Here is a 26,610-nt window from a genome sequence, read left to right on the forward strand (position 1 = left end):
TAATGTCAGACAGAGGCATTTCAGGAAAGACTGCTATACCCCAGATTCCCACCACACCTCAATCACGCTTAATGTTGAAATACAGGTAAGCCCTGCAGTGTTACTTTAACTTGGTGTATTAAAATGCCAGGCAAATATAATTCTTCATTTAACAGTGCTCCTTATTAAAGTATGCAAACTCTAAGGACCCTTTCAAGTTAAGAATCTGGGAACAACTCCTGCTATCAGTTTGAACACTGCAGACCATCTCCAGCAGTTGAACATGATGGATTTTGTCTGCCTCAAACAGGCAAGCCTTACAAAGCTGAGGTTTGGGATTTTTTTTCTTTTTGGTAAGAGGTTATAAAAGAATTCTCAGTATCTGTCAAATAGCAGTCATCAGCACAGCAGAATTATTTCGAGGAAAAACTGGAGGACACAGAACAATCTGCTGATACTCACTTGAAAGGCAGTCATCGATGTTACTGTCGCAGTCTCCTCCAGTGAAGCCTGGCCGACATTCACACAGGTAACTGCCTTGAATATTATGGCACAGAGCATGGTTTTTGCAAGGCTTGGAGAGACATTCATCAATATCCACTGTACATCTCTCCCCTGAAACACGGAGAGTCCAGAAGTAAGACCCTGTGTCCAATGCCAGCACTGTTCAGCACTGAAAGTACAGTATGTTTCCCATCCACATTACCTTCCCAGCCAGGGGCACACTGGCAGGTGTAGCCTTCAGAGTCAGGAGATTCTTGGCAAATTCCTAAGTTCTCACAAGGATCAGGGGAACAAGGAGCAACCACTACCTGGCAATTCACACCTGGAGAGCAGAAGGGGAGAAACCAGGAGAGCATGCTGTTAAGAGCCTGGTGTTTCTTGGAAGATGGAATAAAGAGACTGTAACTTGCATGATTATCCCCATGTGAAAAATCTCAGCAGAAGGAAAAGGAGATCAGAGCACTCATGGGCTCAGTGGGTACAAGCAGACAGCAGTCATGGTAATTCTGAGTTTAACGCCCCTTCAACTCCCAGTGCATTTAGATATCTCAGTCTATACTTCTTACAAAGAAAATAAAGCTGAGCGGCCACCAGGACGTATCTTAATGAGTCCAAACAAGGCTTAGATATGGTCTTAGTAAGCATGCTACTGCTGTATCATATCTACATGAACTGACTGTAATTTAACTTCATACAACTACGGCATTTCCACTCTTAAGTCTTATTTCCATTAAATTTAATGAAGATATTAAAATGGCAGTAAGGGTGCAAAGGAAGTGGAAAGGAAAAAGAGAACAGAAATTTCTCTCTGAATTTTCACCTTTGAATCCTTTCCTACAGGTACATCTGTATCCATTCAACAGATCCTCACAAGTTCCTCCGTTCTGGCATGGGTTTGATTTACATTCATTGCCTTCTGTTGAGCAGTAATCTCCTATCCAGCCTGGGTCGCAGACACACTTGTACCTTGAAAGGCAAAAACAGCAGCAATGTTAGAGCATTCTGAACTAACTACTCTACTAGTTTCTCCTGCAGATTAGTTTTGGAGAGAAAACTAGAAGACCTCTCTTCAGGAGAGCCCCAAGTTACATTTAGATTGCCTACCCTAGTTGTATAGTTTTGAAAATAAACTCGTCCCTAAAACCACACTTCCCTCCGTTACAGTTTTCACAAAGCGCTCAGCCAACCAGCAATAAGCTTCTGCTTTGAGAAGACCATCTCAACACATTTAAACAAAGACAGGGGAAAAGAAAAAAGATTAAAAAAGTGAAAGGGAACAATAGGTTCCAAAGATAACTACACTGATTTAATACAAAGTAGTGGTTACAAATGAGAACAGCTGGCTGGGAGCAGGAGCAATCTTCTCCATCATGTTTCAAAACCTGATGCAGAGCAGCACTCCACCCATATGACACAGAACCAAGGACTCAGTGAATCACCCTGGACACAGGCCACACACTGGCCTCTCCGTCATGCCAACAAGATTTGTTTTATCTGGCACGGAACGTAAGGTGCATATGGGCATAAATATGAACACGGGTGGCACGTGACAGAAAAGATGAACCAAAACATTAGTTTTCTAAGTTTACATGGAGGCTGAATTAGCAATAAAGGCAGCCCAACTGACAGCTCCAGGGAAAGTGCTGAATCCTGCCCTACTGAGTTACCTGCAGTGCTAAATCACTTCGTTGCCCAAGTGCTGACAACACTTTCGAGGACGCCGCACGCATCTGGGAGGCACTGCTATTCCTCGTACAACTGGGAAGTTTCACAAACACAAGCCCTACCTCCCCAAACCTGTTGACTTCACAAGCCTTGTGCTCCCAGACTTACCATTACCCAAAAGAGGTCTGATTCAGAGCTCCTGAAATCAGCATTTGGTCTTCCTGGATGGGAAGGTTCAGAAGCAACTCCCACCATCAAAATAGCCAGAAAGAGCTTTCTTTTTTCCTCTCAGGCATACAACAGTGTGACTAAAGCTGACAAAATCTCAACCTTGGACAAACTGTTCAAAGGCAAATATTGCTCTGTCTCCTAGAGTAAAAAATTGTCAGCCTGTTCCTTAATACAGAGTATTTGGGTAGCAAGAACAGCACTAGCCAACGCAGTCTCCATGCTCAATGTTTTGGAGTTGGATGGAATAGGTAGCTGCTGCTGCTCCCCAAAAATTCAATTTGGAATAATTTATTTATTTTAACTGCATTCACCCTACTCAAATTGCCAAAACCTCCCTTTAGATGGTGGCAGTCCACCCTATGCTACATACCCATGCAAAGACAGCAAGAATACAATGCAAAACAGAAAAAGCTATGTTTAAACAGTACAGACTGCAACTGGTGACTAAAGGTCTGCACCTTACTCTGATCATGTCACGGGCAGTAGATAAATCTGGAGTCCAGTCTGAGAAATTAGAGAAAAATCAGAAACCTCAAGTCAAGATGAAACTCTGGGCAAGGCAAGAAAACGAAAGTATAGAAGGCAGCAGGTAAGTTTAATGTGACAATAAGTACTTACCCACTAGCAATATGTGTGCAGTTGCCATGTACACAGGGATTACTAAGACAGCCATCTGCCTGTGACTGGCAGTGAGGATGATGGTAACCTTCAGGACATACACACCGAAAGCCATTGACTTCATTTATACATGTTCCACCATTATGACAAGGGTTGGATGTGCATTCATCAATGTCTACATTACAACGTGGGCCTAGAAAAAAAACCCAGTACTTATTAAATAGTATTTCTTAGAAGAACATTTGCTTTGTATGTCTGTGGGAACATACATTAAGAGACAATTCAGCAAAGCCAATGCAGCAGGACAGATCTTGCATGACTCCGTGCTTTAACTGAAGTTAAGGGAAGCATTTTTGGAAAATGCAGCACTTTTCTGTGCCTGGAAATTGGCACTTACTCTCAACACATATTTACTAACTATTGAAGAATCTGAACAGAATTCTACTAAAAATCACCGGTTAATATTCATTAGGAAGGCAAAAATCACTCAACTGTATCATGCTTGGAACAAACCTCTTAGGCTCCACTTGTCACAGCCCTGCTCTTCTGCTTTGAAAGTACCTACCCTTTGAACAACCAATACTGCCATACTGTCTGCAGTAAATATAGTTCTTGTGGCTTATTGCGCAAAAGGGACTCTAAAAAACACCGTTTCCTGTTTTGCCTGCCTCTGGTTACGACTGCAAGATCCTTGAAGTAGTGACCATGAGATCTTGTGAGGCTGGAAAGCTAAACAAAGTGAATGCTGCAGTAAGTTGAAAGCATTTTTAACAAGAGGAAAGGACAAAGTAACGAGACGCCATGCAAGCCAGCTCTTTAAATACCAGAATATGCCAATTCATCGTATTACTGAATTATTTTAGCAACGTAACAGTAAGAAGTCCAGCAGGATAACAAATAAAGTATGCTAGCAACAAAGACTGAAAGGCAAGAGTGATCAGCATCATGCCTCTTCCTCTTCCTGTACTTCAAGAGTACCAGCATGCCAGAGCCAAAGGAAGGAAAGAGCGTCAGGAGTTCAGAAAGATGCCAAGAGAAAAGCTCAAGACACATTAAACCTTCCAGTGCTGTTTCTAATGCATTTCGGATCAATTCTAATTAAAATTATTCAGTAACAAATGTGATGAGAAAACAGTTATAAACAGTACCAGCTGCCTTACAACAATTATTTTTATGAGTGTATCACCCTACTGGCTCAAAACATATTAAGTCCATTATAGACAGTGCTGAGATGTGCTTTAGTCATCAGAAATAGTCCTGATGTAGATCTGCAGTTCTAAGCATGGGTCAAAAAATGCATAAAAGCTTTTTTTACAGCTGTACATTTAATGTATCATGTAAGTCTTTACCATTTAAAAAGGAAACAGAACAGACCACATTATGGAGAGAAGTACTGAAAAAAGCAGGCAATGCAGTGGGAGACTTCAGAGTGGAGAGCAGCTTATTACAACACTGAGTAATGCTCTGCTTTCACACAAAGAGAAATAATGTTCATGGTCAAAGCCCAAGGCATTGTCTAATCAAACAGCCCTCTATATTGTCCTCAGCCTCTCCGTCCCTGGAAAGAAGCTGTAAATAACAAACTGAAGTCACATGGGTTTATTTGTTATAAAACCAAGAACCATGAATTGGACATAATTACGTAACAAGAATGGCATTTCACAGTACAGATTAGGCCATTTTAATTCTTGGTGGAACTCGCTGTAATGTAAGACGCTGAGATTCAAAGATTAGAAGGATTTACTGAGATACTAACTGAACCCCTTGCAGTCAGTTGCAAAGAGCAGCTTCCTTATCTACCTGGATAACTATCTTCAAAACAACTCAAAGCTATCGGGTAGCTGACTTTACCTGTAAATCCAGGTTTGCAAGCACAATTGTAGCGATTAATGCCATCAATACAGTCCCCGTGAACGCATGGGTTACTTGCACAGTCATCGAAGTTGTTTTCACAGTTCACTCCTGAAAAAAAGGCCAGAAGAGTAAGGAGGCCAAATCTTACAAGGAAATCAACAAAACCATTTCCCAGAAATAGCCAAATTAAGAATCCCACCTGCATCAAAATTACATGCCCATTGGTACAATTTAAACAGGTGACGATGCAGAAACACTGTGAAATCAATAAATGTCACCAGGGTGCTGACTGAGTATGACCCTGAATTTGTGCTAAGCATTTAAATAAAAGAATACAAACTATTTTGAGCACCATGCCTATTTTTCTTTTGCATGCTTAAATTTTAGAAGTAAAGAGGAGGTAAATTCTTCCAAGACCAGCTGTAGTACCAGAGAGGGTTAGGCAATCCCTAGGTGTTCCTGCTCCGGCAGGGGGATTGGACTGGATGATCTTTTGAGGTCCCTTCCAATCCCTAATGTTCTGTGATTCTGTGAATCCACACAAACACAGCAAAATTCAGCAAGGAAAAGTAATGTGAAAATGATACTCTCATACCATAAGCTTATCTCTGTATGCAAATTCAGCACACACCAGAGCACACATAAGAAATAATTAAATGCTTGAATTCTGTCAGAATCCAGTCCTTCCACTTGTGCTTTATGTACCTGAAGTGCCCAGCAAACAGTTGCACTGGTAGCCATTCACCAAATCAATGCAGCGCCCTTGATGGAGGCAAGGATTGCTGTGACATTCATCTATCTGCTCGCTACATATGGCGCCCATGTAGCCAGGATTGCATATACACGTGTAGGAATCAATTCCATCTTGACACTCCCCATGGTGGCAAGGATCTGGGTCACAGTTGTTGATATTCTCCTCACACAGAAGGCCAGTAAAACCTAAGGAAAAACGATGATCAGGAGTAATTAAAAAGTTAACTGCTATGATGCTGCGGTGAATATAGTGCAAATATAGAAAGAGTAATATTAAGAATCAGCGAAGTGGCAGACAGCACAAAGCATAACTGGGCATCTCAACAGCTGCTCATTTTCCAGCCCTGGAAAACAACCCTCTTTCACTGCCCACAGCACTACAGAACAACATCTTGCATGCAGAATCCTGGCACTGGAAGTGGTTACCTTCAGTTTATTCAGAACAGCAGCAATGAGAGGAAACACATAAATCTCCATGAGAAATATTTACTCACATCAGTATAAGCTATCTGAAGGCATTCTCCAGTCATTATTTTCTCTACACAATACCAGGGGGTTACATTTTTAGTATGAGAAATTACTGCAAAGATGCCGCAGAAACCTTCCCAAGAGAACTCTCTTGGCTTATGTCAAAGCTTCTGCAGCTCTGCTTATTAAAAAGTTTCTTGCCTCTCTCATTGGAAAACCTTTGAGGAACTCCAATCAAGCACCAACTGCAAATTTGTGAAAGACAGCATGCAACCTCTTCAGTTAGGAGCAATGAAACAAGCAGCAATTTTGCCTGTTTCATTCTGCTTCAGCTGGGAAACATCCTGAGCAACAGAGAAGGACAGAAGCTATTCACCAGAAGGGCTAGAAGAGTGGTTCAGGAAGCTAAGAGCAGCAAACAACTTCCTCAGGAGCCCTGTTTTCCATGATGGAGCAGAGCTATATGAAACAGGGGCAATTTAAAATAAATGGTTCTCTGAGATGAGGTTTTGGAACAACACCTACCACTGCCTTCCAGCAGCTGAAGATTAGGAAGGCAGAACTTTAAATTTTAGACACCAACTGGAGACTGATACAAACCAAGCTGCAGGGAATTTCAACAGCTGAAGAGTGATTCTCACCTGAGTATCATAAGTGGATAACAGGCTCCCCATTTTTCATACAGGTTTGTGGTTATTTCTCTGGTCAAACATACCAGGTGACGGCTAACATTTCCAAGTTCTGCGAACGTATGCATGGATGAATGGGTGTGGAGGTAGGTGGGGAGAGGGAAGGGAAGCTAGTTAGAGAGATGGATATAAAAAGAGGTTAGGGAAGGAAGAAAAACAAACCGATAAGGGGACGAACAGGGGCAAAAACCAAAATGAGGACAGAGGCAAAGAAAAGAGGAAAGACCTAAGACAACTCAAGAAAAGAAAAGCCATGATCTACCACTGGGAAGGAGAAGTGGAATAATGCCAGAAGGGAAAGAAAAGACAAAAAGCAAGCAGTAAATAGAGCTATCTGTACAGCATTTGGCCAAACATTTTGCAGTTTTCAATCACTTGGGCAGCTGGCGATTACCATTCAGGGAACACGCGTCACTCATGAGATTAATAGAGCAAGAACATACTCAAACATTATTTTCCAGTAACTGACCTGCCCCAATGATGAATTCCACATTTCAGTCTTATAGAAGGCTGTCAATATTAAATATAATACTTAGCATACATTCATCGAAAAAATTACCTTGCCTCCTACTGTAGCTCAACTGAAACACTTAAAGATCAGATATATTTCTTAATCTCTTGATCAAATACAACTTACTCAGATATGATTTCTCTCTTTGCAGACAGGAGTTAGACTAGAAAAAAACACTTGAATATGCAACATAAGAATCCCTTGTACAGGATGGAAAAAACCCTAGTAGAGAGTCCCTCTTCCATTTCCAGCAAAAGCACTAAACAAGGATTTGACTAAGCGCTGCTGCTTCAGTAACATACATTTGGTTGCTTTCAGCCTCTTCCTTGAAAGTGCTCCACACATCATGTGCCTTCATGGAAGCTGGAGTCTTCCCTCCTTTTGTAACATGGAGTTTGCTGTCTTACTGAGTAATTGTTTAGGCTTTACTTTCTGTGGTAGGCTCTGATTTCAGCTCCTCACACGTATCAGGACCATAAAAAATTCTTGGTTTTTTTCTCGGCGTTTGTTCCCTCCTCATCTGGGAAACCTAGGATTTCTGTACTGACGTGGTTCCAGCAGTTCAGTCCCCAAATTCAGAACACGCTTTTCAAGGCACAGCTCTCCACATTGTCCTCCACTGCATGACCCAAAACCCTCCTAGGCCTGATAAGTTCTGTACGCTTGGTGAATGAAAGCAACTGGACCACACACACCAGCTTGAGAAAGACTTTACTAGATAGTTTCCAAGTTTGAAGAAGATTTGAGTTTCGTCTTCTTTTTTGCAAGTGCCAGCTTACTCTGTCACATGCAATAATCAAAAGGAGAGTTCTGACAATAATTATTCCTCTCATGATTAGAAATACTGCATTCTACTACTTCCAACAAATTCACCATTTCTTCAGGCGCTTTGGGGAAGCAGGTGTGTGAAAAGACTGGGGAAAAATTTTTAGGCTAAGCTCTGCTATATTCTGCAGTGTAAAACGAATGAGTGAAGTTGAATTTGCCTTAACAATTTGATTACTGGAATGATTCAAAATGAGAAAAATTGCATGAAAGCCCAGCCAACCTAACTGCATATTTCAGGGACCAAGACAGCTCCGAATTGTTCAGCCTCTTTCTAATGGAAGATCTAATGCCAATTGCACTCCGTGCCTAAATCTGTAACATGAACAGGCACACATCAGGCCATCAACTGAAAGCAACCAAAAGTTGTTCCTAACCAAGAACTAGAGTGTAACAGCTCTGAACTGCTCATGTCGTCTAATTTGACTAGATGTAAAAATAAAGATAAAAATATATCTACATCAGTCCTAGAGGTCTGTAGATAAGAAAATTCCATAATTAAACCTGATGCCTCAAAACATGTAATTAACCAAGCAGTAATAGAATTTAGTGCATTCAAAAAAACCCCAACACCTCAGTTTCATCCACAGCTCTGTCAGAATCTCTGTATGATTCTAGACAAATCATTTTAACGACATACTGACAGGCAGCTGCTGTGTGGCAGTTCCTCCAGTGGACACAATTTTTACTGCATTTCAATCATCCACTTTTGACATTAAGCAGCCTCACACAACAGAAATCAGAATACACAGTAGTACTGCTATGTCCATCTCTTGTTCTTCAACTGCACCCTAGATAATGCGACTTGAAAGAAAGAAAAGTATGTCACAGATAAAAGGCTTTACACTCATGGATTCCACAGTCAACACAGAAGAAGCTGTCACCTTCTGGGAAACAAGAGATGGGGCTGAAAGAGAGAGGCCTGGACTCTCATCACCTGTGAACTACTGCTGTCACTGCTTTCTGCACTTAAATACTATTCTGTGCCACAAAGGAGTAGACAAAGCTTTGCAACAAACAAGCAGTATTTTAGGAAAGAAAGAAAGAGTGCCTGACGCTTCTTTGAGCACCCCTTTATTTAGGTTACACGCGATCTCCAGACCAGAGGCTCTGAACACAAGACTAACCTGTGGCGCACTGGCACTCATAGCCATTGGGATGGTCGATACATTTGGCTCCATTGAGACATGGGGTGCTGGAGCAGTCATCTATATCAATCTGACACACGGCACCACTGAATCCTGAAAGGCAGAAAACCAATGAAAATCCAAAAGTCATTTGAAGTAGTTAACCTATACAGTCGCACTGTCAGTAATTATTAGAAAACCCTTAAAACCACGCAAATATAAGCTCAGTAAATCTAAACTCAATTGCATCACTAAGCACACACAGACACACCACACCCTGGGTGGACTGGTTCCTCGTCCAAACCACCAGCCAAAACATAGTTTCTATCCTCCAGGTCAAAGGAGCCTCAGCTTGGAAAGTGAGATGGCCAAGTCAAACAGAAATAAAGCAGGTGGAGCACAAGTGGTATCCACCGCTGGACAGTGTGCCTGTCTATAAACCTGAGAGGCCACCAATAAGAACTTTCAAGTAATCAAAGCAAGTAACTTAAAATGAAACAATAATGCATACACCACCAGTCTTCAGACTTTAATTACTACAGCAGTGTGGAAAGTGGTATGATGCAGCACTGTATCTTTCAATACACTTCTTGAAACAGTTAAACTAGCAAAGAGTTATGTCAGATGATGCAGATCTTTAGGCACTTCAAGAAGGAAAAAAAAAACAACAACAAAAAACTCCAGGAATATTTCTCTAAGGAAGGAACCAAAGGAGGAGCCAGAACATCATTAGTCAGCAAGAAGGGATTCAGAGCAGGCTTTTGTCATGTATATTTTGAACTCAAAACTTTTTGTAAGCCATCAGGAAAACAAGTGATGTTTACCCTACAGCTAACACTGACCCCTCAGCTCAGCATTTATCCTTCTTTTCTAAACTGGAGACCCAATCTGCCTCCCTCCTCATGAAAGCAACACAAACTATACTGATGCAAAAATAGCTTTTGCCTAAAAACCTCAGAAAAAGACCAAAAACATACAGAGGTTCTGATTTTTAAAATGTATTTAGAATTACTCATCTGCATCTCATTATGATATCCACAATGCTGGAAGTTCATGCTGTCAACCACCCTTTAACATGAGATGTCCAACTGTGTGTTCCTCAGCACTTCCCCACCTACAGGCAAAATACTACTGCAACCCACATACGCCTATTCTGACTTCCTAGTGATTGCAACTCACTCATTCAAACAGAGGCTCCACTGGACAACACAAACTCACAAGAAACATAGTACCTGCAACCTCTCACTGCTTATCTATGCAGTTCTTGATAAGGTGAAGCAGGAAAAGCTTGCAGAAGTAAGTACTTACCAGGAGGACAGACACAGAGGAAGCGGTTGACCTTATCAAGACACTCTCCATTGTTCACACAGGGATTACTTAGACACTCATCAATATCTTCTTCACAGTGAACACCTTTAAAACCTGTTTAGAAAGAAAATGAAATTAATAAGAAGAGGTGACTGAAGGCCTTAGAAAGTGCCCTTGAAAGCATAACTGCCTGGTATACAAGCACTGAAAGTCTAAGCATAATTTCATTACAATTTTGCAGTTTGGACAGAACCTATGAGGTAAGAATATACACCACAGGTTAAAAACAGATGTTGAATGTGTATTTTTCACCATTGCTGAACATGCTCACTTAATCAGCAGTAAGAGGAGAAATCTGTGCTGAATTAATATCTAATGCTTTCTTTCACTCAGTGTGAAGGGGTTATGTTTTAACACTTTGGAAGATATCAAAATATTTGAGTATGCACCAGTACAAGACAAAAGGTAAAGAAACAAACACAGCAGACAACTTTAGCTCAAGGCTTTTTAGCTAATGAGAGAGTAAAAGAGAAACAGTAAGAGGGGTGCAATTCTTGGGACTAGAGTTCCACCTTTCAAAACAGATTAGATGATTAATAAAAACATTCTAGTTCTCATGGTATCAGCTGATGACCTGCAGGGGTCACAATTCTTTCAATATACTTTATAAGACTGTCCAACTGCAACTTGCACCCTTTTCTTTTTGTACTACTTTCTATCAGAAAGCAAAATAACAGGCTACACAGGCCATCAGTATGCTGGACATGTACATTTTACAAGCACTATTTCAATCAAGTAACTTCTTTTACAGTTATTTTCTCAGGTCAATAGGAGCTTACATCATTTGGGGTATTTTAAGTAGAGAAAAAAACCCAAATGCTTATCCAGAAACATCTTATACGTATTTCAAAACACAGTCACTCTTTTAAAGAGTTTGTACCTGCTTTGCTTTCACAAATGTAAGTTTCTGCACATGCACTTTACCAGAAATAGTAACAAATATGTTGACATGTACTCCAGCTCAGAACGCTAACTTCCTTTGCTGATGTGGAGCTTGGTTTCTCTCTCAGTCCTCTAATTGCATTCTCCCTCCCCCACACAAATGCCAAGCCCTCCTGGCTGGTGCCGCCACAGCAGGTTCATTCTCACCATTTCATTCAGCCTCACCCCTTTGCATTTTGTGTTCCACCTCAGCAGAGCTGGCAGCCCTTCCTGTGCTCTGCCTTCTGGACTCTTCCTTTGCCGAAAGCCCTGTCTTTCCCAGAAATTCCCCTCACCTGGCATACAGAGACATGTGAATCCTCCGATTTTATCCAGGCAGGTGGCATCGTTTTGGCATGGATTCGAATGGCATTCATTGATGTCCATTTCGCAGCGAGGTCCTGTGTAGCCCTTCAAACACTCACAGTGGAAAGAGCCTTCTGTGTTTACGCATTTCCCAGCATGTTCACACGGATTGCTGTTTGCTGGAAGAAAAACGTATTTATGTGTCAAAACCTCTCCTCAGAGAAGCAAAGCCACAGCATTCCTTATTAGTCAAGATCTTTTCCAGTGGTCATTCCTTTCTGGCAAGTAATACTGGGAAAGCCTGTTCATCCTTCTGGGGAAAGGCTGCTGTAGTTGAAGAAAACATGTGGCAGTTACTCACCTGTCAGAGGCAAAAAGGAAGACTGCTGTCATTACCAATGGACCAAAGGAGCATCACTAATGACAGTGCTTAAGAGGAGAGTATGAAGTGGCAGGGATTAGAGAATTAACAATGCTTTCAAGGTCTTATCTCTAAATCATCTTTTGCATTTACTTCACTCCTGAGGCTGACAAGATGCCCTCACAGCCACAAAACAACCAAACTATTCCTCTGTGTGTTTTCAAAAAGGAACAGCACTCTCGTCAAAGAAGTGCTTCTTTCCAATAATTTCATGAGCACTGGTTAACTTTACCTTCATGAATCACACTCCAAAAACATGAACTAACACTCACAAAACTATAAGCAAGCCTGTGAAGTCCAGTTAATCCTCAAAACACCACAATAGCATGATATCAGAGAAATACAGCTTTAAAAGCCCACGTGGTCACCAGTCTCAGAAGGTTCTCAGAAGATCCAGCCATGTTCCAGCTGCCAAACAGCCTTGATATATTTCTACTGAGGCAAGAGCTACAACCACTCCCACAGGAACTGTGGTACTTTCACTGTACACTGCAGTTTGAAGGGTCAGCTTATTACTGCATCTGTTTGCATGCACTCCTGTACCATGCTAAAGCCCTCTTGCACAACCAAGGATGGTTAAGCATCTCACTGCTTTTCATATTCCAGAGGCCAATAGTTCAAACATGGACAACTATTCTGACTCAGCCATTCGCCCCAAGCCTCACACAAGATTTAAAACTCATCTAAAGACACTGAAATGGAAGGGGGAGAGCAGGAAAGGAGTTGCACTTACGTTGAGAAGCTATGACAAAATGTGTATTCTCTGTTAGTTCATAAAGCAAATGACCCAAGTCCCCATTTGTGTACTCACAAATAGAGACAGAAACTCACCCATTGCACATTCGTCCACATCCTCAGTGCAGTCTGCTCCCTTATGGCCTTGAGGACAGGTGCAGATATAGTGTCCATTCACAGGATTGGTATCACACAGAGCACCTTTCTGGCATGGATTGCTAACGCATGCATCATCCAAGTGGCAGAGAAGACCTGGACAAGCATCCAAGAGTTCATTAAAAAAAGTGAAACCTTGCAGTCAGTCTGTATGCTACATAATTAAATCCTCTGTCCCAGTATTTCAAATAGAGACTCCCACAGACAGAAGTTTGAGCAGTATCTTATAGGCTTCAACCTACAGACTACCGCAGGGATTTCAGCACACACTTATAAAACATTACATTTAATGATTTAGATTCTGTGACTTCAAAGGTGTCCCCAGCATCTGTGGATTAGTACAATGGCTTACCATTACCAAAATCTCCTCCTTGGAGCAGTGAACAAACCCTTCTCTCTAAACAGCATGATGATTTTTCTGACTGCTGAAAACACAGGTGCACATGAAGCTCATTTTCTCAATTCAGATATGCTTACCATTTGTATTTCTAGGTAGTAGCTAGGAGATCTTCTGATTTTACCTACCCTACAACAGCAAAAGTTCCACTATACCAGCAAGAGCAACCTCACTCGCAAAAAAAGAAAAAAATCTAAATTTGCCTTCTAGACTTTTAAGTGCACAGAGCAAGTCACCCCCATACATAACTTCTGAGGCAAATACAGGTCCTGCTAAGCGCTAGAAAAAGACTTGCTCTCCTTGCAATCTAAACTGTAAAAAAAAATATTATCTTCCAGCTAATACTTCTTTGTACCAAGCTATACAGGTTTAAAACTGTTTTGCTCATGGACAGTGCACATTTCCTTTTATTCTTCCTGGTTTGGTCACAAAGTGTGTACAATAAGCACACCACTTTAAGCAAACGCAGAAACTTCAGGAAGTATCTTCTGTTCAGTGCCAGACCCAAGCAAGCTTTCTGTCCTTACCTGCTTTTCCTTCTGGACAAATGCATGAAAAAGAAGCCACTCGATCAATGCAAGTAGATCCGTTAGCACAGGAGGCAGTGAAGCAGTCGTCAATGTTCTTACTGCAGTCATCCCCACTCCATCCATTGACACAGACACAGGCATAGCCTCCGTTGTGATTGGTGCAGGTACCTCCGTTTTGACAAGCGTTGGGCTGGAGCTGACATTCATCAACGTCTTCAGTGCAAAACTGGCCTGATGCACAGGAAGAAACAAGTTTAACAGAAGTTCGGATGCTCAGACACAAGAAGATTCTTGCACAGACAACAGAACCAAGCAAAACACTGGAGTCCAACCTGACTGGCACTTCTTATTTCTAGGACACTGGAGCCTAAGAACTTCCAGCAACACTGTTGTGAAGCTAGGCAAAGACAACTAGCATCCCTAAACGACCCAAAAGTAGGAGCTGAACTGCAAAAAGCTTTAAAAGTGCAGTGTGGGAGCCAGCAATATACGAAGATACATCTGCAAGGATGTGAGATGCAGAAAGAATGAAGGCCTGCCTGTAGGGCAGCCAGAGGGACAAAGAAGAGAGATGGCCTCACAAGAAAATCTCAGTTAAACAGTAACAATAGGCCAGCAGCAAAGTAACTCTTGTCAGTAGAGCTTAATTCTCTCCTATATAATTATGCATTGAGTATTACTCCATGAGGAAGAACAGAATTCTCGATACCCTTCTGCCTAATACACTCTTTTTCCTATCCCCAGGTATTTCCACAGACAACTACAAATAGTGGGTTTTTTGTTGCTGAGTTTTTTAGAGACTATTTTGTCTAATAAAAGCTTTAATGATTGAAGATTTTGGAGGGAACAAAACAAATGTGCACTGTTTCGGAGAGTTTTAAGGAAAAGCACTGCTATGAAATCAGCTGCACTGGACACTGAATTCACAGTCACTTCTACAGGAAGCTCTGCAATTATTTACTGATGTATTTATTTATCCAAATCCATCTTGCTTTGACATTAAGATCTGGAGAACCTACCACTTGCAACAATATTTTGTTTCAACACTTTCATCTTCCTGATTAAAGTCGTGTGGTTTACTTTTAGGCTGAAATTGTTTAGCTTAAGTTTCAGGTCATTCAGTCTTATTTTGAGTTTCCTGAACAGATAAAACCTGATGGCAAAGCACCAGCTACTTTCTCCCAGGCTAGCACATGGGTGCCCATGTGCAATCACGGCGTACAGTCCACAATCTGCTTTCTGACAAACTATTTCTCCCCTTTCTGTTACCTTAAGAGCTCTCCAGCACCAAAAGTCTTTTTTCTTTCTAACTTCCTTGTAACTTTTTTTCAACACCTTGCTAAAATGTTGATATTATGACATAGAACCAAAAGATTGCCCTTTATCAGAAAGTAAGATTAGCTTTTGTTTGAGTTGACCTTTTTTGTTTCCCCCTCTAGCTGACACCATCCCTTCCTAGCTTGCAGCAGCTTTCCACTATTTCACAGAATCACAGAGCGTTAGGGATTGGAAGGGACCTCAAAAGCTCATCCAGTCCAATCCCCCTGCCGGAGCAGGAACACCCAGATGAGGTTACACAGGAAGGCGTCCAGGCGGGTTTTGAATGTCTGCAGAGAAGGAGACTCCACAACCTCTCTGGGCAGCCTGTTCCAGGGCTCTGTCACCCTCACTGAGAAGAAGTTTCTTCTCAAATTGAAGTGGAACCTCCTGTGTTCCAGTTTGTGTCTGTTAAGGATTTAATGGACATTTGGGTCAAGGCTCTTTAAGTAACCTCGCTGCTACTACCGAAATCCCCCCATTTGCCGTCTGCAGCTACTGTGTCAGCTACACACTGACTTCTGCCTGGAATTCCCCCTGTATTCCAAAAGTAAGAAATTCAAGAGCAGGCCACAGATCTCCCCTGCCAATTTGCCTGGGCTCCAGTTGATTCGGGTTTGTAAATTTAAAAATATTTATTAGATGTTACTTAACAGTCACCTGGTTTATTAAGGGCACAGCAATCACGATGCAGGTGCACACACATTTCTTCAACACGCAGAACTGAAATGTTTGCTGTTTGCAAGCAATTAAAAATGTTCAGTCTTAACCATCTCCATCGACTCCAGCCAAACCACGATTCCCTTTGTTTTCAAAGTACTTAAATAAATCTTAGCCTTTGGTCCTGTGAGCTCTGGACTTTTTTACTTCAGTTGCAAAGAAATAACATTGTTTTTTTAAAAAGCTGCACAACTGCCTTCATCCCGTGCATGTGCTCCTGCTTCCAGCAGGACTGCTTCAAAACAAGGATTTGACCACTTGAAGAAATGTAATAAAACTTTAACAACAATAAAAATTACAGTAGATTAACAGAATTAACCCTCACTTCCCAGTTTACTTTGTAAAATAGTTGGGGGGAAATCTAACATTTCTTATTGTTATCAGCAAGACACAGCTCTCCACATTATGAAAAAACAAAACCATGCATTTGTCATAATAGAAGTCATTTATTCCCTAGCTTTTGATATTGGCTTATCAGCAACCAAACTGAAAAGTCTCCGTTATCTCAGATTGGTTTCCAGCAGCCGTGCGCAAGCTGCAACTCAACACAATTGACTCCCTTCTAAAAAAACTTAATCAAGACATTATTTGCTTATTATAAAATGATTATCCTTCCTTTCTTGGAGGCGGCCCAACCCAGACCAAAGAGCACACTCTCTGACGAACGCTCAATCCTTTTGCAGAAGTGTTCTTGCAGCGTTTACATCCTCCTTTTGATTGCAGCCAATTCAAACTCAGTACCACTAAAGCACGAAGAGTTTTCAGTGCTGAAGTTGCCACATCACTCGGGATGGTCGTGCCTCTCAAGATCACTTGCCTCATGATTGACTGAGCAAACCTCCTGAACTTTAACGTATTGTAGGGGTTTTTTTGGTGGATTGGGGGTGTTATGTGTGTGTTTGTAGTTTGGGGTTTTTTTTTAAAGCGAAGATGGGCTTAAAAACTACTGCCTCACATAAACTCTAGGTTTATTTTTAACTTCCCATTTCAACTGTCACTAGTAATACCAACACTTGAGGATTTCTTTAAACTTTTTTCTTTCCTAGCACTTACTCTCCACTCCTAGAAAGGACACTGTCAAGTGACATCACTGATGTGTCTGCAACAACCTCATGTCCTAGGCCGTTCTGTATCTCTGCAGCCCTAAACTAAAACAAACTTTTAACAGGTGTATCAGTGTCTTTGCAAGAGGTAAAAAAGCAGAGCTTAAATTGCTTTGAGCAATTCAACTCTATTTCAAGAACATATCACATCTGAGCTCCTTAAATTTGATTTTCACTTAGCTTCTCAGATTTCCAATGCTCCTTTCACAGCTACCAGATCGCAATCATATTTGTTTCATTATGTACATGAATTAAACAGAGTATCTTAATGCAGTTTGTTTTAAAAGCAAAGGAAATTCAACTCAATATATGAGAGGCGTAAATGAGCAATTAACTATTGCATTTTACTGTTGAGTATTTTAATGAAAAAAACTTGTTCTTTATTGAAGTTGTAATTGAAATCCAGACTCAACTTCTGGGCAAAAAATCACAAACCAAAAGTAACATAAGGCATGCAGAGCACATCATTTTAACTACATTCATAAGTACTCAGTCTCATCACAGTCTGGCAATGTAATAGCTTTTGAATGATTTTGGTTTATGCTTTCAAACACTAGAGATCCCAGCCTAAAGCCCAAGGCACTCGCATGTCTTAACTGGAGCTGGTGAACTGGCAAGAATGCAAAGCAATTTCAACTCCACTGAAAATGCTTGAGTCCTTATTGCTGAAGTGGGACTCGAGTGGCTTGGAAATGCATTCTGTAGCCCAAGGTCTTCGAAAGAGAGAAATAAATGGCTTTCAGGTGGGGTGCTTTGGGTTTTTTAGATACTCTATAGTTCCTTAAATGATGTTTTAGTATCTTTAAGTGTTAATATAGCATGGGAACTTGGGTTTTTTAGATACCCTACAGTTGCTTAAATGGTCTTTTAGTATCTTTATAGCATGGGATTAACAGTCAGTATTGTAATTCTTCAACACAGGTTTATGAAATGTGTTTTTTGTTGTTTGGGTTTTGGGGTTTTTTTGTTGTTTGGGCTTTTTTCCCTAGACCAGCATACACATTTGTAAATGGTTTTCAAGGCTGCCTTCCCTCAAAGCAGCACGATCACTTAATTCTTAGTGGGAGGATTAATTCTTAGTGCAAGGATGGCCACAACCTCTCAGGCATCCTAAAGGTCTGATCTGCTACAACTCCTTGGCAAAAGAGAAACAGATGAGTATTTTGGGGCAGGTGCTGCAAAGAAAAGAGTTGCTTCTTTGCAACAGATGCTTCTGTTCTTAGTGGCCTATGTCTTCAACGCACTCTCTGTCCTGGGAGCTTCCTGAATGGCTTTTCCACAGCAGAGGCAGAAGTCTCTTTCAATGTCAGACATAAAATAGGATTTAATTCTAAAACTTCTCAATGAATATTCTGCGCAAGTCTTCTCTCTCCCAGGTTAGTTACGTAGTTTTAAACCACATGAGACAAAAGACCTTTGAAACACTTAAGGGATGCTGCTTAAACTTAATTGTAACTGAACCAAGTATATTTATTTTCAGTCCTGTAAGCTTGTTTTCTGCTTAAGGATTTTAGCAAGAATTGAGTCTTTCATTCACAGCACTGAAATTCAATTCCGAAGTGCAAACTCCGTTATGAATTGTACAGTGTAATACACATCTTCATAACCTGCTCTTGCTAGTTTTAATTACATTTCTAAGAGAAACATAGTAAATACAGGGTGAACTAGTGAAGGCAAGCACAAATACACTAACAGTACAATATTTTAATAGAAATGTAGAAACATACATATGGACAACAAGAAGAAAGGAAACAAACTGCTCCAAGAAGCTATTAAAAGCTTAACCTGACCTTGATATTTGCAGAGCCTGGGAAATCAGTAAAATGCCAACTCAGGTTCTAAATGACCTTGTACAAAGTAAACAGCAAGTCCATGTGGTATTTCAAAATTGAAAACTAGAAGTAGAAAAAGGGAACAGCCTTCAACTCTTAGCTCTTTTTGCCCACTATGAAACTAAGTTACTTCCTGCATGTTTCCCCTCAGAAAAGCCATGTGGACGAACACAGACACGTTTGCTGCTTTGATTGCTCCCATCTTCAGACCAGCAGCAAGTGGACAGGAACTGTGGGAGCTTCTCTTTAGACAGACACAAAACACAGTGGTTCAAGGCTCCTCAAGTAGTTGTACCAGATTTAATTGATGAGAAACAGCCAGCACTTTCTCCTAGAGGTCTTTACGTAAAAACAAAACAAAACAAAAACCAAACACAAACAAATAACAAACCCCTGATTTATAAAGGTAAGGCAGATAGCACATAAAACAAGTACAATCCTACACTGAAAAAGCAGAGCATTAGCTTGAGCAAATAAGAAACCAAGACAGTCACCCTGGGAAGCAGCAACAGATGCCTCAAAAAACTGATGCCACCAAACCATACAGGCTTTCTATAAACCCCAATTCCAACTGTGCTGATCCTGCAGCTGAATGCAGGACCTTCAGTCAGTTCAAGCAGACTTCTTCGTCTCTGGCAGAGAAGACTTTGCTTAGTGGAGAAAGCGCTCTTGGCCTCTTAACAGCACTCCAGCAGAAAAGACTGCTGCTGCACAGCTGGAGTACCAGAGGCCAAAGCTCCGGAGAGCTCTCACGTGCAGTTTAAGCACTACAAAGGTTTGGTAGGACAAAGGATGCAAATGCCTTGAAAAAAAACATCAGTTCCTTGAAAACTAAGCTAGGAGGAGACAGTAATATGCATTTCTCTCAAAAATCACCACCACAACAGTACTGGCCTCAGACTGAATCAAATGTCAGAATATCTTAAAAGTTTAGTGATACTGCAAGGAAAAGACAATCCAGTGAGAATCACAAACTGCTCTTCAAGGTCCTAAGAGAGTCACTGGAAGAGGAGTATCAGGCTTCAAGAAGCCCTTATGCCCTCATCCTCTCACTACCTCACCAGAAGTTTGTCACTTAGACCAGCAATCCAGTACACAGGCAAGAGCTCACCGCCTCTCCTGGAAGAGCTAGATGGGAAGCTATAAACCAGATCTAGACAAACTCTGAAAAAGTAATTTAATTCACAAAGTATTCCAAATATTAATGTACGGTTTTTGAATATGATCTGTGTAGCTAAAGCAAGCATGGCTCATTAGAACTGTTTACACTTTTTCTCCAAGTTTCAAAGGACTACTACGTGAGAAGGTGAACAGCATCTTATCAAGACTCAAGAACAGGCTAAGAGATAAGAAACACTATTTGTATAAATGACTGAATCCAATTGTGGCAGAAGGCACACTGCAAGGGACCAAGCAGTTTGTTGCCCTCTCTCTCCACCCGTGTGTATATTCAGGATGCCGGCTGGCAGACCACGTCTGGCTGGGGAAGGACATTTCTCTGTCCTTCTCTTTCTTGTGACACAAGGAAAACATCTGCACTGACAGCATAACCCTGTGCATGTTGGTCAGTCAGGACAAAGCTCAGTTTCCTCAAGTTGCTGTGTGAATCTCCTCAGCAAATGGAAAACTAAAGGAAAATTGCATGGAACCACTGAGCCTTCTAGTAAAATTGTGATTATGAAAAATACTTTAGATCGCATGTTTTTGACCTATATATTTGTAAGAAAAGTTTAATTAATCTTTAACCTACAGAATTATGCATATACCTTGAAAAAACTAAGTTACAATTAATGAATACACACAAGCACTGGAGCATTTATTAATGGCCTGGATGGAGATCACAGAATCACAGAACCTCAGGAGTTGGAAGGGACCTCGAAAGCTCATCCAGTCCAACCCCCCTGCCAGAGCAGGATCACCCAGACCAGGTCACACAGAAACGTGTCCAGGCGGGTTTTGAATGCCTGCAGAGAAGGAGACTCCACAACCTCTCTGGGCAGCCTGGGCCAGGGCTCTGGCACCCTCACAGTAAAAAAGTTTTTCCTCATGTGCAGATTGAATCTCCTATGCTCCAGCTTGCACCCATTGCCCCTTGTCCTGTCACTGGCTGTCACTGAGAAGAGCCTGGCTCCTTCCTCCTGACACTCACCCTTTACGAATTTATAAACATTAATGAGGTCACCCCTCAGTCTCCTCTGCTCCAAGCTAAAGAGACCCAGCTCCCTCAGCCGCTTCTCATAAGGGAGATGCTCCACACCTTCGATCATCTTTGTGGCTCTGCTGGACTCTCTCCAGCAGTTCCCTGTCCTTCTTGAACTCGGGGGCCCAGAACTGAACACAATATTCCAGATGCGGTCTCACCAGGGCAGAGCAGAAGGGAAGGAGAACCTCTCTGACCTACAACCACCCCCCTTCTGATACACCCCAGGATGCCATTGGCCTTCTTGGCTGCAAGGGCACAGTGCTGGCTCATGGTCATCCTGCTGTCCACCAACACCCTCAGGTCCTTTTCTGCCTGGCAGCTTCAGCCACTTGTCCCCAGGCCTGTAGCACTGCATAGGGTTATTGTGACCCAAGTGCAGGACCTGGTACTTGGCCTTGCCGAAGCTCATCCAATTGGCCTCAGCTCATGGATCCAGCCTATCCAGGTCCCTCTGCAGAGCCTTCCTACCCTCAGGCAGATCAACACTCCCTCCCAACTCAGTGTCATCTGCAAACTTGCTGAGGGAGCACTCAATCCCCTCATCCAGATCATTGATAAAGATGTTAAACAGGACTGGACCCAAAACTGAGCCCTGGGGAACACCGCTTGTGACTGGTCACAACTGGATTTAGCTCCATTCACCATGATGATGAACCATGAGATGAACAGTAGGCAGTGATATCTAACAAAATAATACTTCTATTACCAAGAAGAAGCCAAGGAATTTCAGGCAGATTTAACCAAGCAAGGTTGCTGGGCAGTGCGGCAGCAGACAAGGATTGATGCATAAATGCCAAATAAAATACAAAGGCAAACAGACTTGTTGCAGAAGGTTTCTGCTGGGCACTCCTTGAGGAAAGACTTCAGCTTCCCTGGAAGAGCTCAGTGGAGACCTCTGCTCAATCACAGCTTTAATCAACAAAATAAACATTGCTGACAAGACATTTGACTACAAGGAAGAATAACTAATGCAAACAGTTGTTGGGTAATAGCAATGACATCACCTCAGTCTGGAATACATTTCGCAGTACAGAAGCCACCACCTCTGAATAAAGACACCAAAACAGGAGTAGAGTCCAGAGTCCAACAGACCAATGGAAAGAAGAATTTTGTAAGAGACTTACACAGCAGTTGTTACCCACAGCAGGAGAAAGACAGGGGATAAACTGTAATACAACATTATTGCAGGGAAGATACAGCACATGGCAAATATCAAAATATGTGATCATTTATGTAATTTGCTTTACTGACACAGGGTATCTCAAAGCAAAGAATTTCAAACTTCTGTGAAAGAGGCAACACCTTCATACAAACAAAGCAACGAACAGGTAAAACTAAAAGGGATCAAGTGTTATGTCCAGATCACATCCAACTTCCAGACCCTCTGATGAAGCCACCTTGACAGCTCGCTGGAGACCATCCGATCAATACGACTGCTGCCTTCAGCTCCAAGGATGGCTTCAGACACACAGGAATTCAAAGGACTACACCATCCACATCCGCAAAAAGTGCCCCCACTTGTACATGTTTAGTAAAGGTCTTCTCTGCTTAAGTACTATTGCAGTTTCCCTGAAAGAAGGACTGAAGCCAAGTATTTTTTCCTTGTTGGAGTTTTCTAAAGTAGTGAGAAGCATCACAGCCCTCAAAAGAGTGCTCCTTCCCCAGCACCTCACGGCATCTTTCTCCCACTTGAAATACAGAACTACAAAGCAGTAGCAGCCATTTCCAAACCTCAGGTGTTGGGTTTTTGCTTTTGTTTTTACTATATCTATCTACTGTATCTTGAGCAATGTCAAATACTATTCAAGATATCAAATGATTTAAGAGCTTAATATAGAACTTGAATAATTGGAGATGAATCTACCATTGTAGCAAGCAGAGTAAACATCTGTGTTTATTTTAGGCTAATATGGTGGAGAAAAGAGTTTAATTTCATAACCACATTGGGAAGCATGTAGTAGAACTAATGAGGTTTTACAAGGGATTTTACAACCCCCAAATACAAAACTCTGGGCTTTAAGAGACTTACGCACGCCCTGATCCATTAAACACTGCCCTAAATCACTCCCCACGGACTACTGGGTATAGAGGGCAGTCCTGACAGAGCTCTTCAGAAGCAGTAATACAAATGCAAAACATCACAAGTGATGCACTAATGACAGACTGGTTTAATATGGCAATGGCAGGTGAAGTGACAGGGGACAGCAGCAGGATAGAGAAGTAACCAAAAGGAAATACACATCACCAAGCTTCTCTCCGTTTTACCCTTCTCTTTACCTCCTCTGGAAAATCCAGGGAAATGCCTAACAAGTGAAAAAATCCATGAGGCAAAAATGTAACAGCGTGAGCCAAACCTGACAATAAAAGCTTCATATTCTCAAGCTATCTCACCAACGCATCTTTAGTAATTATCCAAAGACAAATCACCTCATTCTAAGCACAAAGGAAGGGACAGAAACTGCCAGAAAAGTCAGCTGCAGATAAAACAACTTACCTATCAGCCTGCTCTCACAGCACACACGCACCAACCCAGCCTCACCAGAGTGGTCCAGCCTATTCTGGTTTAGTGCCAGACACATGCAAGATGCACTGAAAAGAGATTATTTGGCACATCTGATAGTGAAGAGTATTTCCCGGCCTGGAAAGTCACCAAGGGCGCAAGGGAAGAGGCAGCAGCGTGGTCTGAATTGGATGCTGTCATTCTGTCATCGGGTCAGCTCGGTTGTTAGCACCTCAGGTGTTTTATTACAGCTGCTGCCTGACCAAGGGGTGCTGGCGGGAAGCAGAAAGCAGGCACAAAACAAACGGGAGGCTTATTCCAGAACCCGTACTGGATAAGATCCTGACCAGTGGTGTAATTTTTCATGCTTCTGAAATCAAACTGCTCTGGAATCAAGTACCACAGGGGAAACAAACAACGTCCAGGACAAACTTTGTTTATGTCCGATGCTCCAAATCATTTGTACACTCAAAACTGGAGCTGCCAGCTACGGAGGCTGCCACGTGCTCCCTGCTCCCTTTGTATCTGCCAGTTCAAACATGAAGGAAGAAAAAGAGCCATAATCCCTCTTGGCCTCTTTCAGAGAGCTGTCTCCTGGAGATACTACTGTAATGACAGCAAATCCCCAGCCAACTTGCCAAGATTGGCACAGACAGATCTCAGCCAGTACCAAAGAGGCTCCTATGCTTTTTAATAAAGTTTGGAAAGGCACCAGAACATCTGCCATTGATACACCACTGGGAAAGATGACCGCACTTCTCGCAGGAGTCTGACCCAGCCTCCCTGTGCTAATACAAAGGTAAATGCTGCTTTCTGAGCATTTTGTGTTTCACATGCCTACAAGAATCAGAGAAGAGCGTGACCCAGACAGTGCTCTCTGGCAGGTAAGAACCAATACTCTGTAGAAAACAGCAAGGGTATTTATTCCATCACTTAGGAGACTGGCACATTCAACATTCATGATCCATGTCATCTAGTGTCAGAGCTAGTTCCTCCACGTTTCAAGTCTCTAAGTATTCCAGCAAGACAGTATTTTTTGAACACTAAGTTAACATGTCTAGTTACTGTACACTTTGTGATACAGAAGCTGAGGAAAGTGGTATTTGGCAAAGAAAGCTTTAAAAAACAAAATACCAGAGCATACAATCTTACATAAAAATGTTAAACATTAGCCTTTTGATGTTTATCCTTCCTTCTTAGCAAAGAAAAGTCACGTCTGCCCAGAGTTTAAGGCTGGGATTTTCAAAGAAAACCAAGGTAGGGAGCAAATATTGCTCTAATTAAATAGGAATCGAACCCTTAACTCCCCCCTTTAAAAATTCCTGCCTAAAGCTCTGCAGAAAAAGTAACCCTTGTGCTAGTGTTTAAGAGCATATGACCAAGCTAGCAGCTATTTTAATTAAAAAGCACAGCCCTGATGCCTGAAGAGCTTTTCTGCTCAAGACAAACATTTGCTTCTTAAGAAGCTCCCAGTGCTGGAGTTATTTGGTGGAGTCAGCTGTTAGCACACTGCACTGCTCTTGAGACAACGGTCGCCTGGATTTTAAAATATACAGTTCACTGGAGCCCCCTTTTCAGGGGAAAACAAAGCCTAAATAAATACAACTGCCATGGGAGTTTTGCCTTCCCAGCCACAGGGGTAGAAATAATGAAAGGAGGCGAACAGGCCAAGCCTGCAACTGAAGCAGTGTAAAGTAGGTCCTCCAAAACCCACTTGAGCATGGACAGAGAGTGTCCCCCAAACCCACAGACTTATCCCACAACTCCAGATGCAGCACTTCAGGAGCAAACTGTGCAAAGGACTTAACAGAGGATACAAATCTTCATCTCTGCTCTGCGCCGTTCCTGAAAGGTGATTTGGGCCAAGCACAGATTCACGATGATCCCCTGAAACGCTGCAAACTTTCCACAGCGAAGTAGGAGTCCTTCTCAGCCAAGAAAAACAAAAGCATTTACAGCATTTTATATTCTTAATGACTTTAGTACCAAGATTCTCAATTTATCTTTCTTGACACAAAGCTGCATAGGTTAAGTCAACACGGTAAACAGGTGCATTTTAAACAAAGCCTTGTTTCTGTATACAAATTGTAGTCTGGAGTGACTGAGCAGCCTTTAAATTCGCAGATGGTTTCACCGTGTCCCGTGGAAGGACATCCTGACCTTCCACACAACTTCACGGCCCTGGACCGCCATCACTTCCTCTCCATCCACTCACCCATGAGGCCGCTCTGTGAATTTTAATTCCTGATCCCAGACAAGGAGGGGGAAAAAAAAGAAGAAAAAAAAAGCAGCTGGACAGGATTTTTCACTAGATTAGTGAGTTAAAGGGACACACTTCAACAAATATCAGGGGAATGGTGGCTGGGAAAGAGAAGGCAAAGACACCTTCCTCCTCACACCACAGCGAGCCCATCAGGGTGGTTTAACTGCTGCAGAACAGCAGCACAGAGCAGAGTGTTCACATGGCACAGACATTAGTCAGAATTTCTGGCAAATTCTGGCTCAAGGTACACTTCAAACGTTCCAAATTCTCCGGCCTGCAATGCACAGAGGAATTGACTTCAGTCTTCCACAAAAGCATCCTGAGCTGTTTCTAAGAAAAGTTGAGTTTCACTACACACCTGCAACATTGTGCCTTGGAAAGACCCAGCAAACACTGGTTCTGACAAAGGATTTAGCCTGGGACAAGATAAAGTCATCCTTAAATAAACAAACAAAACATCAGTTAACATTCAGCAACAGGAAAGATCTGGGGCAGCTTCACCAAACACATCCAAGATTGTTTTGCCAGTTACAGATTTATGAGGCTGACAATCACTAGAACCATATGAAATACAAGAACTTTGAAGGTGACAAAAACACCGGTGACAGCAGGAA

General features: G+C 41.9%; 1 protein-coding gene across 1 annotated transcript in view; it reads right to left on the reverse strand.

The window, feature by feature from the left end:
• NOTCH2 (notch 2) overlaps positions 1 to 26,610 on the reverse strand; it is a 77,511-nt gene that overhangs the window by 29,470 nt on the left and 21,431 nt on the right. The window contains exons 5-15 of the mRNA XM_010188880.1: positions 14,056 to 14,289; positions 13,072 to 13,227; positions 11,810 to 11,998; positions 10,533 to 10,646; positions 9,225 to 9,338; positions 5,557 to 5,790; positions 4,849 to 4,959; positions 2,998 to 3,190; positions 1,304 to 1,449; positions 686 to 805; positions 442 to 594 (exon numbers count right to left, since the gene is read on the reverse strand). Of these exons, the coding sequence (XP_010187182.1) occupies positions 442 to 594; positions 686 to 805; positions 1,304 to 1,449; positions 2,998 to 3,190; positions 4,849 to 4,959; positions 5,557 to 5,790; positions 9,225 to 9,338; positions 10,533 to 10,646; positions 11,810 to 11,998; positions 13,072 to 13,227; positions 14,056 to 14,289 (1,764 nt within the window). The remainder of the gene's footprint in view (positions 1 to 441; positions 595 to 685; positions 806 to 1,303; positions 1,450 to 2,997; positions 3,191 to 4,848; positions 4,960 to 5,556; positions 5,791 to 9,224; positions 9,339 to 10,532; positions 10,647 to 11,809; positions 11,999 to 13,071; positions 13,228 to 14,055; positions 14,290 to 26,610) is intronic.

This window comes from Mesitornis unicolor, unplaced genomic scaffold (assembly GCF_000695765.1).
Source record: "Mesitornis unicolor isolate BGI_N332 unplaced genomic scaffold, ASM69576v1 scaffold27887, whole genome shotgun sequence".
NCBI lineage: Eukaryota > Metazoa > Chordata > Aves > Mesitornithiformes > Mesitornithidae > Mesitornis > Mesitornis unicolor.